Here is a 16757-nt window from a genome sequence, read left to right as displayed (position 1 = left end):
GAGACGCTCCCTCTGAAAACCATATATGAAAATTTCCTTTTATACAACTTAAGAACACCCAAATACTCCTATTCAAGACTAGTTCACATGAGAAGGCAAGATACAAAAATAAAGAATGCAATTGTAATGTCCCCTATTTATAGGCTGTCAATTCCCAAAGGGAAACAACACAATTCCCTGCCATGTTATAGTAATTACGAATTAATGACTAGGATTGCTCATAGTACAGTTAGGCATTGTCCTTATTCAGGCCTAATCGTAATCCCCTTCTATTTTCTAATCCTGGATGGGAGACTTGCTTGTCTAGGGCCCGATGATACGATCTCCCTAGTGCAGCCCAGGTTATTGGAACCTGTTGGTGTTTGTTTTATCATCTACCAAACATTAGAATAAAATACCCAAAGATAATATATCCTCTCTTGAAAAATCACCACGTATTCTATGTTTGCTAGAAGATCATATAGTGATTCCAAGGTTTCTTTTGTCAGGTCTTGACGTGTGGATAAGCTCAATGGGCGTTGTGATTTGCTGGTAATACACAAAGGGACTTACGCTTGGATTGTTCAATTCACAATGAAGGTTTAGACAATGAAGCTCTATCATTTGGGACTTGGATCATGAAAAAAAGCTAAAAAGGAGACAAGGGTTTATAAGTTCTAATCTATTCCTAGGAATTCAAGGGACGGTATTGGTTCAATGACCTCAATAGACCACACTTTGCTTCGCCTCATTCATGACAACTACACAAAGTGGGTGCAATCTTCAAAGGACGTGTTTATGATTTGGAAGTTAAACATGCACAAAGGAAAGCTCATACTAACTTTGCACAGTGAATGAAAATCGTCCATTCACCAAAAGTATGAGTGGAGATACACCATAAACCAATACTTATCAGATCTTTCATTCAATCTAGCAACATGAAATAAATTCTAAACTATTGTGTTGAAGAAATTGGAAACCTCGCCAATCATTCAAATAATAGAGATTACAAATACTTGAGAGAAAGCACACAAGTAATATATTATCTGAAAATGCCTTTCTCGCGACAATATTTCAAAAACCTCACACTCTCCAAATGAGAGGAGGCAACTGTTGACATGGCTAAAGTCGCATCGCTACAACTACGACTCTCTCCAATCAACGCATAATAGAATGCTAAGTATCCTATCCTCTCTTGAGATAAGGAAATCTCTATTGCTGTTTTTAATTGATCAATGGGGGACGACCTCAAGGTTTCGATTGTCAGGTCTTGATTGTAGGATAGCTCAATAGTTGGTGTGTTTTGCTGGAAACACAAAGGGGACTTATGGTTAGACAGAATTGGTTTCGCACAGGTTCCCTAAGATCTTACAGTTTGATTTCATTTGATTTACCTGTAACATGCTGCTGCTTTAGTTTGACTTGCAGGTTAAAAAAGGGGGAAAAAGGAGATAAGGATAGAGAGTAATAAGAACAACTAGCTAACTTAACTAAGACAATATATTGAGACACATAGACGGAAATCTTAAAATAACCAAAAATTACTTTGCTAGCAAATGAGCACAACTAGGTAAAAACCAGTGCAATCATCTAGGAACTTTAAATTTTCAAATTGCTGAATAGAAATGCTGGATTTTCACACCCATTCATTCAAATTTAAAAACCGAATTGAGCATAAAATTGTGCTTAGACTAACCATATAGAGGGAAGAACCATCAGTTATTTCTTAATGGTATGAACCAAGATTTCTATCAAATATATATCTAAAAAAGCTGTCTGAAAATTAAATACATTTGTAGAAATTTAAAAAGGGGTGGAGAAGATGACCATGCATTCACAGTAAAATGACACAGCTTTAACATCCATTAAAATCTTTATAAATTTTGCCAGAGCTTTTGCAACAATCTTTAACTTTCCACCCCAAATAAAGGAGAAACCAACTCCTTTATATAGAGTTTCAAAATGGATGAATGGCCAAGATTAAATTTAAACAAGTGGGCCAGATTCATCCCTTAAAACAAGGCTGCCCATACCCATAAATGGAAAGCAAAATATCAACACCAACCATAAAGTAACTAATAACTACCACCAAACATAAAGCTGCTCCAAAAAGTGTACTTGCACGGAGCTCAAAAAATTTACAATGACTTTGGTAGTTGGAAAGAAACTTTATGTTTGAAAAAGTGCACTTAAAATCTGAAAGAAACAAATAATTTCAGGAAAGCACTTTTTCCTTCCCCATGGTGGACTTTTTCTCCACAAATTTGTCCTCTTCATGCAAGTAACCCTTCCAAATGTTTCGGTGTGTCGCACGTTCTTCCCGCACATACTCTTAAAATTTTATACAAATGGGAAACAATTCCTCATTAGGGAGAAAAGGAGGATTGCACATTTTGAACTTCGTGCCTTCAAGATTAGAGTAGACTATCCCTAGCCGCTCGCACCAATCCGATTGTTGATCTTTGAAGCACAATATGTTTGTATGCAGCTTGCTGATGCACTCTATGTCCTCCATGGAATATGCAGTTTTATCGGGCTTGAACCTGACATTCCATCTTGATACTACATCTGCATCCTCCATGGTATCCGTCCAGCCAATGACCAATGCCTTATGGATATTTTCACCGCCATTTTCGATATGGGACAAGTCCATCTCACATTCCTCCTAAATCTTCTTAACGGTGTCCGCCATGTCCATCTTCATGCCGACAATCCAGTACCACTCCTTCAAAGTATTGACATTATAGGAATCTAGGATAGAATGGAGTGCTGGAATCCGAGTGTGAGTCCAGAAAAGAGCCCTCATGAGTGGTTGAGCTAAGGCAACAACCTCCTGAATTTTGGCGTACTCCCTCTGCACCTCCAACATCTTTATCCGTGCCACTTGTATTTCGATTGTTACTTCAAATACATCAATAATAATCTTCTTTCGTTTTATTTTAATGCCTTGGATCCATTCCCTAACGGCCTTGGCAGTGTTACGCACTCCTTTAAATTCAGTTGTAGTCTTTTGTGCTAGTGCCAATAGGGGAACATGGGATTCAGCAGCATGCTGCAACGGTTTCAACAGGTGATCTATGTACCCTAATACTCCTTTACTGTACTTTATAACCTACTTCGTTTCTTTTATTTTGACAAACTTGATATTGCAGTCGATGACATGAAAGGTTTGGTTAGAATTTATAAGGTGTGTAAATTTGAGGGACTGAAAATTGCTGTTGAGAATGAACTTCAGGATAAAACATATGCTAACTATAGTATGATTTGTGCTGCTGATGACTCGTAAAAGAGATTACAGTATACTAATGGACTGAAATATGTAGTTTTGATGGAGTTGGATGCATTGGAAAACTCAAGGGAAGCATTTGTTGATTGCATTATGGATGTTGGTAAGGTGTATGAGAACAGGTTGTTTTTGCTAAAGACATGAGAAGATACAAGTACTATTGTATCTGCTGAAAAGACATTGAGTTTACAGAAGCAACGTTCAATATTGAATCTGTTTGTTGGAGGTTTGTATCAAGAATAGGATGTAGAAGACGATTTTTCTTTAGGATTGAATGCGACTGATAAGAATGAAAGACAACGACAATTAAAGGGCCATATCTAGGTATCAAGCTCTCCCTTAGAATTGGAAGTTATCCTTAAAGCCAACAAATCCTTTCTCAAGGCACATGTAGGCAAAAATAAGATGTTTGTTGCTAAGAGGAATGTTAATTATTTTGCATAGTTCCACGAGTTCCATGGGGTTTCTTCTGGGGGACGGGGGAACGAGTCTCGAGGATAGGGGTACTTGGGGCCTAAGTTTGGGAATGTCGGGGGGACAACGATGGGGGAGCGGTGCTGACATAATACATATAGTACTTGAAAAATTAGTTTTAAAAAGATAAAGATGTATAACATAATAATTAGAGGCTAGTATTCAAATGACAAATGTCAGAATATCAAATATAGGTATTGGAACAAGAATTTTCAAATTTTTTCATTTCATAATCATCTTAATCATGATCCAGTGTTCATCAAAATTACAATCAACTGATCAAGTTATCAAGATTCAACGATCTTCAAAGTTCAAACTCCAAAAACAAAATACTAAATAGTAAATAGCACTAGAAGTAGAGTCTAATGACTCTAGTCATCCCCAAGCTCCTCGCCAAACTCCTCAATGTCCTCATCACTTGGATTGTTGAACCCCAAATTCTCAAGCTCATCTATACTGATACCAACCAGCCTTGTCTTTGTAGCATCATCATCAAACTGTGCTGGCTCTTCTGGCTCTACATCCCATCTGGTTGTTGGACTCTCCTTGTATGTTGATGTGTTGTGGTTAATGAGACACAATGCACTATGTACCGCCACAAGCTTCTCTACCCTCCTAGAAGTAAGCTTGTTCCTCTTAATGGAGTGGATGAAGTTGTAAGTAGACCAATTTCTCTTAGCAACAAAAGAACTAGAAACTTGGGACACCAAACGAATGGCTAGAGTAGTTATCAAAGATTTAGGCCAATGCATGGTCCATTGCAACTTGGGGTCCTCTTGTGAGATAATCTTGAGATCTATCTTCACTGCCTCTGATTATCACCATAGAGTGGCAAATTTTGTCCACTCAGTACAAATCTAGCTAGCCTTTGTAGGAAGATACATTTTGTCAACTGCAGTAATGAAACCGTCTTTCACCTCAGGATCCTCTATAGGTGTAACTCTGCCTGGCCTTTGCACTTACCACTTCGAGATCAATGCATAGGCAGCCATGTGTAAGGGAGTGTTGAGCTTCTCCCATCTACGATGTAGGATAGGGTGAATATGCTCATTGTAGAATTGCAATGTAGGGTCCTTCTCTCGCACAATAGCCTTCATTTGACCAAGCATAGAATCAATGCACTCATACACTTCTCCAAGGCAAGGTGCATTAGAATCCCCAAATCTAATAACTGTGAAGACTGGAGCAATGATGGAGATAATATATTTAGCATCAGCCCAAAAGAGATCATTCTTCACCACCTCCTTCACCCTCAACCCCTATTGTGTCTTCGACTCAGGCCACGTATTCCATTCTGCTGTCATAACCTTTAGTTGCAATGGCTCTTGCAACTCAAGCATCCTCTCCAAGAGAATAAAGTACGATGCATATTGAGTCTCTAGGTTTTAGGAATTCCTTCTTGGAGAAGGTCCTAAAGAGTGCATGTGAAGTATGGTGGTTGTAGATAAACACTTGCACAACTCTAGCATCACTAACAATTGATTTGATCCACTGGATTTTACCCATGTCCTTGAGTGCATTATTCATGGCATGCACACAACAAGGAGTCCACCAAATATGTCTATAGGCTGCCTCAATCATCTTCCCTATTGCTCTACACACATGGGTCGCATCGGTCACTACCTGAACCACATTTTGTGGCCCAACCTCCTCTATAGCATCCTTGAGGATCTAGAACGGAAAATGAGCATCCTTGGTATGCCCTGAACAGTCAATAGCCCTAAGGAAATAAGTGTGCACTGTAGATGTAACCATGATATTGATGAGTGGACAATGCCTTATGTCTGTCCACCCATCCATGACTATGCTGCAACCACTTGTGACCCAGGTTCTCTTCATCTTCTCCATCAAAATATTAATCTTGGAATAGTTTTGTTCCAAGATTGTTGTCCTCAATTTAGTCTCATCAGGTGGCACATATGATGGTCTTGCCCTTATTATCTTTGCCACAACTTCCTTATAATAAGGAGAGTGGTCACATGGAATGGAATGCCATTGGCAAAGAATAGTTTGCCGATGGCATGATCTGCCTCATCTTTTGCTTGTACATAAAATAAATCAGCCATTGGTTGTGAAGATGGACTAGCCATCTTACGTTTACCCCTAGCCTCTGTTGCCCTTGAACTGGATGGAATTGGTGGCCTTTGAGTTTGCAAACTAGAATAAGAAATTGTAGGGACCCGATAAGCCCTACTTCTATGTCACAAAGTACATGACATAGGCACTTCATCTTAATTGCAGCCCCATAACTTTAACATTTCAGCCCTGTACTTCAAGTTTTTATTCACCTTCTTGCATACTTCTACACCTTTGCCTCAAACAACAATGAAGTGAGCATTAGTTCTAGTAATGCTGCCAAACCATTCAAGATTACACAAGTTGCACTTCCACTTTCTAGTGCCCCTAGCTGTTCCAGGTTGTGCTGGTACCTTTGATGCAAATTATTTTAAGGGTGATTTTGGATCAAAGGGACCCTTGGCCCATTTTTTGAGGATTTCAGAAGGGCAGTTGAAATTTCAACTCCCAACAGAACTTGTTTCAGTTTGACTTGCTCCCACTTCTTTGCTAGGTTCATCGGATGAATCATTTTCACTATGAATCTCAACCTCCTCATCTTCACTCATGGTGTTAGAGCTCGTTTTGATAGTGATAATGATGCTGCAACAAACAATGTTAAAAAAAAGCTTAGAAATTTTTCAAGCAAACTATTTTTTTCCGAAGAACTTAGAAATGTATGTAAAACTAGATTTAAATTTCTTGTTTGCTTGAAGTTGAATATTAATAATCAGCATTATTATTAATATTCAACTTCAAGCAAACAATTTTTTTTCAGTTTCTAAGTTTTTTTTTTCTAAAATTCTTTGTTTCGAATGGCTACAATTTGGTTCTTGAATCAAAAAATTTGACCAATTAACAAATATTCTTTTTAAGGAATTAAGAATGGCAAATTCCTACCTTCAATCTTGAAGCAAGAATGAAGAAGCTTCCTCTAATCCTCTTCCAAGCTTGTTGATTCAACTTGCAGTCCACATCCTTGGTTTCTAGGCTAGTGCAAATCAGATGTTTTAAGCTTTTTTGTTGTTGCAAATGACTGAAATGAGACTAAATGTCTCTTTTATGAGCTTTCTATCATTTTAGGGTTACATTTACCTAGGCACAAATATGTTTTTTAATTTTAAAAGCACTTTTTTTTGCTTGCCACCGCGGGAGACGCCTGGGCGTCTCTTTCCCTGTTGAGGGACATCTAGGTGCCCAAGAGATGTCTAGACGTCTCTTCGTGGCGTCTCTTTTAAGAGAGACGTCTCTCTTGCACTCTTGGTCGGAAGAAAGTTAGAAATATCTCTTCCCTGGATGAGAGACGTGGTGGAGGTGGAGGGGCGGCAGAGAGACGTTTTGGACTTGTCTCCCCGTCCAAGAGATGTTCCCATCTTGGAAACTCGTGCTTTTTTGGGGGAGACACGTCCTTGTGGAACATTGTTATTTTGAGGGAATGCGGAAAGAGTTCATGTTGGTGGGGTTTTTGTCAGTGGCACAAACTCAAGTGATGCGTGCTCGTGATGAACTATCCTTACATAATTTACCTTCTATGTTGAATATTGGGACACTTTCTAATCCAAGAAACATAGAGGGTGACATTCACAGGATATGCAATCCAAGTGAAGTTTACTCATGAGAATCCATAATGAATTGTTTTGAGTATCATGCTTATATGTTAATTGCTTTGATGCCCAAGATCATGTTTGATAGTGGAGTTGGAAGTAATAGTTGCATTGAGACATTGTAGTATGCGATGTTCTATTTTATAAATGGAGAACTCAGATCTTGTAGGTATTGCAATGTGGTTCATTAGGATGGTGATTATGCTAAATTATAAGAAATGAAAACAAAGAGTTGGCACATAGAATTTCCAAATGGCATCAAAGTAGTTTAGCAAAAGCATGGTGAAGTATTCTACAAGTTCATTTGGGATCTTAATCTGTTATATTCTTTGAGGACAAGCAATATTTGAGCGAGAGGATTGTAATGCCCCTTATTATTAATCCTTGGGAAATAATTAAATAAAATTAAGTCGTCAAAAATAAATAAATTAAAAGATGAATAATTTTAATTATTTAAAAGTATTATATAAGTGACTTTTGTAGAGCCAAACTATACAATAAAATATTAAGTCACTAAGAGCAAGCAATTTAAATGTGCGAAAATCATTATGAAAAGGTATTTTCATGAAAGGAATAGAGAACTTGGATTTGACATCTGGAGGAAGAAAACCTTATGGTAATTGATTTTGTGGATGAAAACCCACATAGTCGACAGGGGATTTCATCCAGAAGTCGCTGTCGTGTTGAATTGATTTGAGGATTCAAGGAAATCAATTGGTTTCAATAGAATATTATTTTGAAGAGATTGACACTATTGCTTGGAAATCATTTTGTAATTCAATAATAAAACTGAAGAGACAATGTTAATCGAAGTGAATAAGGACGTGGGATTAGTTATAGGTAATTGAAAGGTCACGTTTACAATTTGGGGGTTGCATTTGACATTTTGAGGTCATGATTAAACAATTCTAGGTGTGAAAAAAGGTTGTGCTAGTTCACTTCAGGCGTTTTGTAAGTCAAAAAACACTAGTTAGGTGTTGCAACTCCATTTTGAGGTAGCGCTAGGGATGTGTGAAGCTCATTGAAGGTTGTGAAAGGGGTTTTTAAAGGTCATGCAAGCATTTTAGGGCATGCGAAAAGCATTCTAGGAGTCATATATGGTAGTTGGGAAGCCAAAAAATACATATCATAGGTGGTTTTGAACATTTTAGAGGTTGCTACATTGTTTGTAGGGCAGTTTGGAGGTCGCACTAGGTCTGTCAAGTGTTTGTTGCCCCTATGGAGTTAAAAGGAAGTGATTGTGATTGCCTTTGGAGAAGTTTGCAAATATATAAGTGTTGGATTATTGTCATTGATGTCAAAGTGCATTTTGTGATGTATTTGATGGAGGTCAGTTTGTGCCAAATTTATGGCACTATGATTGAGATGCCATCAAGCAAGGGGGAGATATATTACATATTTAATGTTTTATAATTTTTTTTATTGTTGTGGCTAACCCACTCTTGGAGCTGACCCAATTATGTGTATTAAAAATGCATTTAAATATAATTTTAATGTGGACTACTCCCTTGAGAGGTGTACTTAAGATTGAGGGCTGCAAATAATTTAAATTAAATCGGCTCCCCTTGGTTTGAGCACCCACTTGGGCAAGAAAATAAAAATAAAATGAAATATTTAGATCTGATCTTGGCTGACCAGCATGAAGAGAGGTAACTGTTGTTGAAGGGACACAATTTGCATGTATAAAAGGAAGACCATTTGGGGTTCACTTTATCAAGCAATTCATTAAAGATCATTCTTATTTTCTGAGCAGATCTAAAGAAGAAAAGTGCATATTTCGAAGTAGATTTAATCCAGATTTGTGAGCAGACCTTATAAGGAGAATTATTGCAAGATCTTGAGCAGAAATATTGCATTTTTTTAACATATTTTGAGCAGTATTTTGAGAGTATGTTAATGGAGATCTTGAAGATATTTGGAACGGCCATTGAAGGCAGATCTGCAGCAGATTTAAGGCATTTTTGAAGGAGCTTTATTTTTAAGAAGACCCAATTTTTGTTATTAGAGGTTGGTGCCTCTCATTAAAAGAGATTGATGTCTCTTGCTGGTTTGGTGCTCAGTTGTGGTGATTGGTTTCTCTAGTGGGTTGGTGCCTACAAAGATTGGAAGGAGTTTCTAGTACAAAGCAATATTTTGTCATGGTTTTCTCCTACAAGGGTGTCCACGTAAATCGTTTGTTCTTCCTATGTTCGCAATTGCTTGATCTTGCATTTATGTTACTGCTGTGGATGAAGGGATGCGACATATGCTTCCGTATCCGGTGCCTCCATATCAGGCTTAGATGCCTTTTATTCTGCCTATGATTATGGTGGTTAAGATGCTCACTTCGCTACCATTGCTCCTTACTTTCCTTCTGTGCTTCCAGGCCAATGGGCTGCTTTTGAATGGGCTTTTACCTATGGCCTCTGTACCAACCGGAGCCTCTACGCGCTCTGATGCGAGAAGATGCTTGCTCTGTTGCTTTACCCACCCATCGCTACTTCTATCATCTATCATCCATCCACGTACATTCTCTCTATCAATGGTTCCCTTTATGTGTCTGCAGCCTACGCAGCCTGTCTCCAATCCACCGCCCCCCTGCCTTTTCTAGATAGGGGTGGCTCTGATGCTGCCAGTTTTTATGCTGCTGAAGTATTGCAATTGTGATTCATTTAGTTTTGAAAAGTAAAAGGTGGTTGTTATACTAATTCACCGCCCCTGCTCACCCCCCTCCCCTCTCTCAGTATAACTGAGTGCTCTTCAATCTGTGTGTCTCCAGCAGTATGGTGTGAGGTTAATTCCAACGACCAACATATAGGTGATGTGGAAGTGATATTTAAAGTTAATGGCCAAGCCTTTCTCTCTTTGAAGGACGATTACACCATAATTCCCACCTCTATCACGCCCAACTTTCCAAATCAGTAATTGCATGAATTAGCATCATTTAAGATTGCTAGTCGAAGTTTTAATAGTGACAAAGAGCATGCTAACTGCATGAATTAGCATCACTTTCCAAAATCAGCGACAAAGAGTATGCTGCTGACCAGATGAGAGAATCATTATGTTAACATCTGATCAGTTTTGATACAGATTTGTTCATATTTTGTATGCTGCCCATATATCATAGTTGAGGTCATAAATTAATTGTCTTTATTTTCTACTATTTTAAGTAAATAGCTCTCTATCTGTAAAGAGCATAATATTATTGAAATTATGGAATAAAGTATCGTGTTTTCATATATTCATAACTATATTCTGTTAAACTTTTGTGTTAAAACTAGACGTGCATAATATTTTCTACTGTTGGTGCATGAGAAAAAGAATATTTGTCAAATATCTGAGAAAAAATTACAGAACAAACCAGTAGGGATTCTTACAAGATTATAGAAATCAAGACCTAGTTTTCATAATATTGTCTTAATATTGAGAATCATAATGTAAGGCCACATGTTTTCATACCATGACAAACTTACTACACATTTCTTTTGCCTACTCAGAGGCATCTCCTAAGTGATTTGCTTCTTTGCACACAGTTGGATAAAAGAAAATTACCACCTTGTAACAAGATCGTGCAATGGTGGAATTATTTGTCCAAGGGTGGTCTAAGGATTGATGTTTGACACATCGTATGCCATGATCATTGCTTTGAAACTTATTAACATGCTATGGGAAATCTTGGAGCGTATTTTAGGAGATGATAAGATAGCTTGTCACATGCTTTGCAGTTTTGATTTGCTAGAGCAATTTTATGCAATATTGTATCTCTAAAGTATAGATTATTTTAACACCCCATAACTATTTGAATCATGTTTATATAGATAAGAAGGATAGTTGAAATAATTATATTAGTGCGCTCTTTTCTTTAAGTAGTTATTTATTTGTTTTGTTGATATATTTGGAAGTATTTTTTCCTATAAAATATTTGCAATTTGCAGGGCATCATTGAGGATGTACTTTTCTTTTTCATCGCCTCTTTCTAATGCATAGTTTTTACAGTTGCTTTCATGAATTGATCTTCATCTTAAGCTATCGTTGTCTTTTCAGTTTTCATTGAGAATCTAGGCTTGCATAGAAACATATAACTAACACTTCAAAGAAGTAGTCATTTCATTTTATTTAACATGTTTATGTGGCATTAAGGTTGTATTTTGACATTTTATTCTTGGTTATTGCAGAAAAACTACCTGGAAATTTATAAATATGAATCTTGGGGAGGCTCTGTTATTCCAACATTTATTCGTGGACAACAGGTGAATATTTAGTTACTTGTTAGTATCTTTACTTGAAAAGATATCTATATCTTTAGATTACTAATTGATAGTTGTTGACACATTGGAATTAAATCTTTTCTTTAAAGGTGATGCACTGTGTCACACATTTGAATTCACACCTTTTAGTGTAACACAAAATGAAACATACGCATAGTAGAATTGCTCTTGAAATTAGAAAGGAAAGCTCCCTATAAATAAAAACTAATTAAATCTGCACACTACATGCTATTTACTTACAATCTCTATAATCTTTTTTGAGGTGGCTGATAAACATATTGAAAAAATTGAATGTGTATATCATTTTCGATTTTTTTGGGTAAAAGGTTGACACGCACTTCCATGCTAGGCAAAATACTTTTATGTTTTTTATTGAAAATAAATTTATATCTGCATGCTTGCTTTGCTCAGCTAAAAGTAGAGATGGAACAATGCAAATACATATAAAGATTGAATAGGATTAAATACGAGGACATAAACGCTTTGGTAAATTGAATTAAGAGATTGATCCAAAGCCACAATCTTCAACTTCAAGCAAACCTGCAATACAAAACTTGCAACTTGCCAAAAACAATATATTCTCCCTCAATAGACATAACAAAACCTTTTAATTGCAATTTAAAAGGAAGTTAGACATAATAAATTCTATTGAATGAAAAATGAATTTTGTATTAACAATAATGGTGAACAACAATTTCAGCAACAGGTATGTGTCAAAATTCTCTATAAATTTTTTTTTTGTAAAATGACATTTATTTATAATGTTCATAGTTCCATATAGTTTCTTGACATGGGGACAGGTTTCGGGTATGGGGGGACCAAGAGCCTAAATTTGGGGATGGTGGGGGGATAGTGACAGAGTGGTAGTGGGGGGAAGCGTTGATATACAAATTGAAATCTTCAAGGCAAAATCTGCAATATATGCAAACTAGCTTTCACAAAGTTAAAGTTTGAAATTAGTATGTAATGGGATGTGCCATATGGCAAGCAATTGGGCCTGTGGAGATGTTTCCCCCAAGTCTCGGAAATGTCCCCATATAGGGGACATGGTTCCCCCCCCGGGGGAACGTATCCTTGTAGAACAATGATAATGTTTATAAGATATTGCTTGAAAATAAATGAAAGAAATTAACTACACTCCAACTCTTACTACTGACTGTTTGTGTGTCATGCAAGTTTTATTACAAATTCCTATTCACCAAAACTAAAACTGAACTCCAATAAATTCTATGGAAATTGCAAGTACAAATTAATACAAACTTTCACTTAGAAATTACATCTCACATGACGAGATCGAAAGATAGATGATCTAGTAATAATTGACTTCTCAAACAAGTCATCCATCAAAATAAGAGAATGTTAAAAATAGTTCCGACATAAAATGACTTTTGTAATGTCCCATTTTGGCTTAAGATATAATTAAATAATTAAAAGCATGTTTAATTATTTAATAAGCCATTAATGTAATTGTTTAATATTATTCCTTTTAAAAAAAGTACATCATAATGATAATATTATATAATTACTTAAGTGACTTAATAAAGTGGGAAATCAAATAAAGTCACCTTTAATTCAAAAGTGAAATAAAAGAACAAAAAATGAAAGGCAAGAGGAAATGGAAGGCCAAGGGACATTCCAAAAGTTATAAAAGAGCATTGAGAGGATTGTTTGAGTAGGTTGGTTTTATTCATTTCTTGGTTATAACCCTGTGAGGTTCTAGAGATTTGGACTGGTCCATATCAGCCTTTCTGAGGACGAAATCCCTCTTGAAGAAGACTAGTTACGGTGGTGAAAGATCTACTTTGGCTGGTATTTGCTGAAGATATCAGATAGATCTGCTATTGGCATGTGGATTTCCAATCTTTCTATACATCCTATATCTGTGATTGGGAAGTTTTTCAGTGCATCCAATCTTTCTGTAAGTTATGTGGCTATGATTGGAAAGATAATTCTGCTGTTTATTTTGCTGGAGGTTGTAATGGTTTATCTATTTTGATGACAATGGACATATATAATTTCAGATGGTTGTTCTAGTTTGTTATTATATGATTTATAATATACTCCATGTGCAAAGATATTGGATGAAAAGAAATTAGTTTTCATGCAAACTATTTTTTTAAATTACTATGGAGCATTTGGTAAAACCTGGAGCAAATATCCATAGGGGATATTTTAGTGGTATCAGAGCTGGTTTTCCTGCCAGCCTGTGGGGTTTCATGATTGTAGTTTGGTTGTTTGGTTATCATATTTCACATTGGAGTTTAAAGTTTGGTGCTGAAAATTGGAGTCTCTTCAATGAAGACAATTTTCTGAATTTATCAGGCTTCCATATTTAATTTATGGTAGTTTGATTGAGTTGGGTGCTTAAATGTTTTAGGATAGAAAATAATATTGTATGTTGTTTTTTTAGTCCAAGCTATTGGCGTATGGTTTTGGAAAAAAAAAAGGTGAATTGATAAACATGTGAAATAAGCTTTAGCTGCTTCAAATCAGCAAAATTGTGGGAATTCAAAGAAGATTTGCTGGAATATGAGTGGCGGTTCTCATTCCCTGGGGTCGTGAGAAGACTTATTTGGTGGTGCGAATTCCTTTTTTGGGCAAATCTTTGCCGAGTCTGTGAAGAATCAAAATCATTGGTGTGACCTCCATGATTGTGTTGAAGATCTCTCCTTACTGAGCATAAGGAATATTATTGCATTGCATGAGTTGATTGATTAATATTATTGGCCACTATAATTCATTGCTGGGTGTGATTCAATGAAGCTGGTGTGAGCAAACAATATTTTTTTTGGCGTCGAGCACTTGAAGTTGGGGGAAATAAAAAAATATTGCTAGACTTGTGGAGTCTTTTCATCTTGTTTGCAAGACACAACCTCTTCATTGTCCATTTGGGAGTTCTCTTATTTGTGCGCATAGCTTAGTTCTTTCCTTTCAAGGGTGTCTGAATGAGATTATTTATTATTGCGACTCAGCTACATGATATCCTATAAGGGCAATGTATTGATGGACTAAGGTTTTTGCACACGATATCTATTTTCCTAGCCGGATATATCTTCGCAGGTAAATAGTGATCCAATGTGACGTCGAATTGTGTATGGTTAGAGGCAGAGCAAAGGCATAAGGGAGGGCAAGATTGCCACCAAAGGTTGTATGAGTTGGGGGTCTTTGCAGAACAAACTAAACTTGTTAAAGCTTTGCTTGCGCTTTCTAACACAAGCGATATCGGTCATCTTTGTCAAGCAATTGGAGTCCAGTCATTGCAAGAAAGAGCCAAGACAATTAGGCATCGCTGGAATTCTTCCATCAATAGTTGAAAGGTTTGTTCCAAAATTAAGTCTTGTTCAAGTAGGAGTTGATTCAAAATATATATTCTGAGTATTATGTGGCACAATAAATGTGGGTCTTGTTGACATGTTTTTTATGACGACATCTAACATAGAATAAAGTTACCAATGGTCACTTCACTCTCTCTTGATCAAAGTTTAACTGTATGCTAAGATTGCGGAATGTTCAAACGAGTAACTCCAAGGTTCCTCTATGCTTCGAACGTGACTCAAGTGGCAGATGTGATTGATGGTAATCCAAGGGGCCTTATGTTTGCATCATTCTTTCACTTCTTTGTTGTGGCTGGAACTCCATCATCGGATATGGCAATTCTGTGATGCTGCTGCTTCGAACGGACTAAATGAACTGAAAATAAAGGGAAAAAGCATTTAGAAGGATTTAAATCTACTCCTAAGGGCAATGATATCAATAGTTAATGCTTCGGTGGACAAATTCCAAATAAACCAAGCTCTGCTTCGCCAAGATAAACTACAACTGTGCAAGAACCGGTGCAATCTTCTGAGGATGTTGAATAATTTTCATATTGAGAAAGTACATTTGAATACCCAACACGATGCAATCCAAATGACCATTCACAATCGAACTTAGCACAAATTTGAGTGTTTAGGCTAACTTTACACTGCAACTTACAATCAACAAGATGCAAAAAGTATGAACCATGAAAATTCATCAAACACCATTACATTCTCCTTTGAAATCAAAGCACTTTATCTAACAACTGAGAAAATAAAATTCTACTCTAAGTGAGGAAGGTGAAACCATGCAAGTTTTGAAAATTAACTTAAGTGGACACCATCAGAGAACAATATTTCATTGTTATTATTTCAAAAACTTATCGCAACAATTTCATACAAATCTCCCTATTTTTACAAATGAGGGGGGTCACCCCTTTATATAGGCCTCAAGCCATGATTACATGCAAAACCCTAATTAGGGTTTCTCCCTAAAAGATTCCCCACACATGATGCAACAAGGTGGGAATCAACAATAAATGCCCATTATGCCCATATACAATTAATTCCATCCCATTACAATTAATTACATTCCTATCAAAAATGGCGTCCATTGTGCATTGAATGCACCATCATCAATCAAGCTCGCCCAATAAATAATAAATGCAATAAATATGCCTCCATGCAAAATCGCCCCATGATGCCATAAATGCGCCATCATCTCTTGAATGTGACGACTGCATGCAGAAAAAGAATCTGCCATGATGCCTTAAATGTGACGGCTACATGCAAAAGATGCTCCATTAATTCTTCATGCGTTGACCTGGCTGCCACTTGGCAAGAAACCCTTGGAGAGAGAAAACTTTATCTGGGAAGAATTTTCTTGAGATTTTGAATTTTCCTTGCCTTGGAGAAGATCTTTCATCAATTCTGCACATTTCCTATTTTTTAGGAAAATTTTCAAATTAGGGTTCTAGGTTCCAAGACAAAGGAAATTCTCCCACGAATCCAAGTGTGAAAGAATTTTGAATTTTGGATGTGATTTGATGCCCAAAAACGGATTTTTCAAAATGTTTCCCGAGGGGAATTTTCTTGTTCTATTCATCTTCGATTCCTTCCTTGCCTTTGAATTTTCATCTTCTTCCTTGGGCGGAATTTTCATGTCATGGAGGAATTTCATCTCGGAAGGAAAATTCCTTCCTTACCTTCATTTGGCGCCCATTCCTTTCTGAGAGCGCATTTTCTCCATGGTGAAGGAATTTTGATGTGGAGGAAAAATTCCTCCTTAATCTCATTTTGACCTTGATTCTACTTT

General features: G+C 36.7%; 1 protein-coding gene across 5 annotated transcripts in view; it reads left to right on the top strand.

The window, feature by feature from the left end:
* Nucleotides 1-16757, top strand: part of LOC131065617 (DNA topoisomerase 3-alpha) — a 242746-nt gene that overhangs the window by 123222 nt on the left and 102767 nt on the right. For all 5 annotated transcript variants that reach the window (XR_009111439.2, XR_009111440.2, XM_058000180.2 and 2 more), the window contains one exon: nt 11553-11627. Coding sequence is in view for 3 of the 5 variants with exons in the window: in XM_058000180.2 (XP_057856163.2) it covers nt 11553-11627 (75 nt within the window). In the remaining 2 variants the exon portion in view is untranslated. The remainder of the gene's footprint in view (nt 1-11552; nt 11628-16757) is intronic.

This window comes from Cryptomeria japonica, chromosome 7 (genome assembly GCF_030272615.1).
Source record: "Cryptomeria japonica chromosome 7, Sugi_1.0, whole genome shotgun sequence".
NCBI classification, from domain to species: domain Eukaryota; kingdom Viridiplantae; phylum Streptophyta; class Pinopsida; order Cupressales; family Cupressaceae; genus Cryptomeria; species Cryptomeria japonica.
The sequence above is the reverse complement of the archived record's forward strand: the minus strand, read 5'-3'. Positions and strand labels throughout refer to the sequence as shown.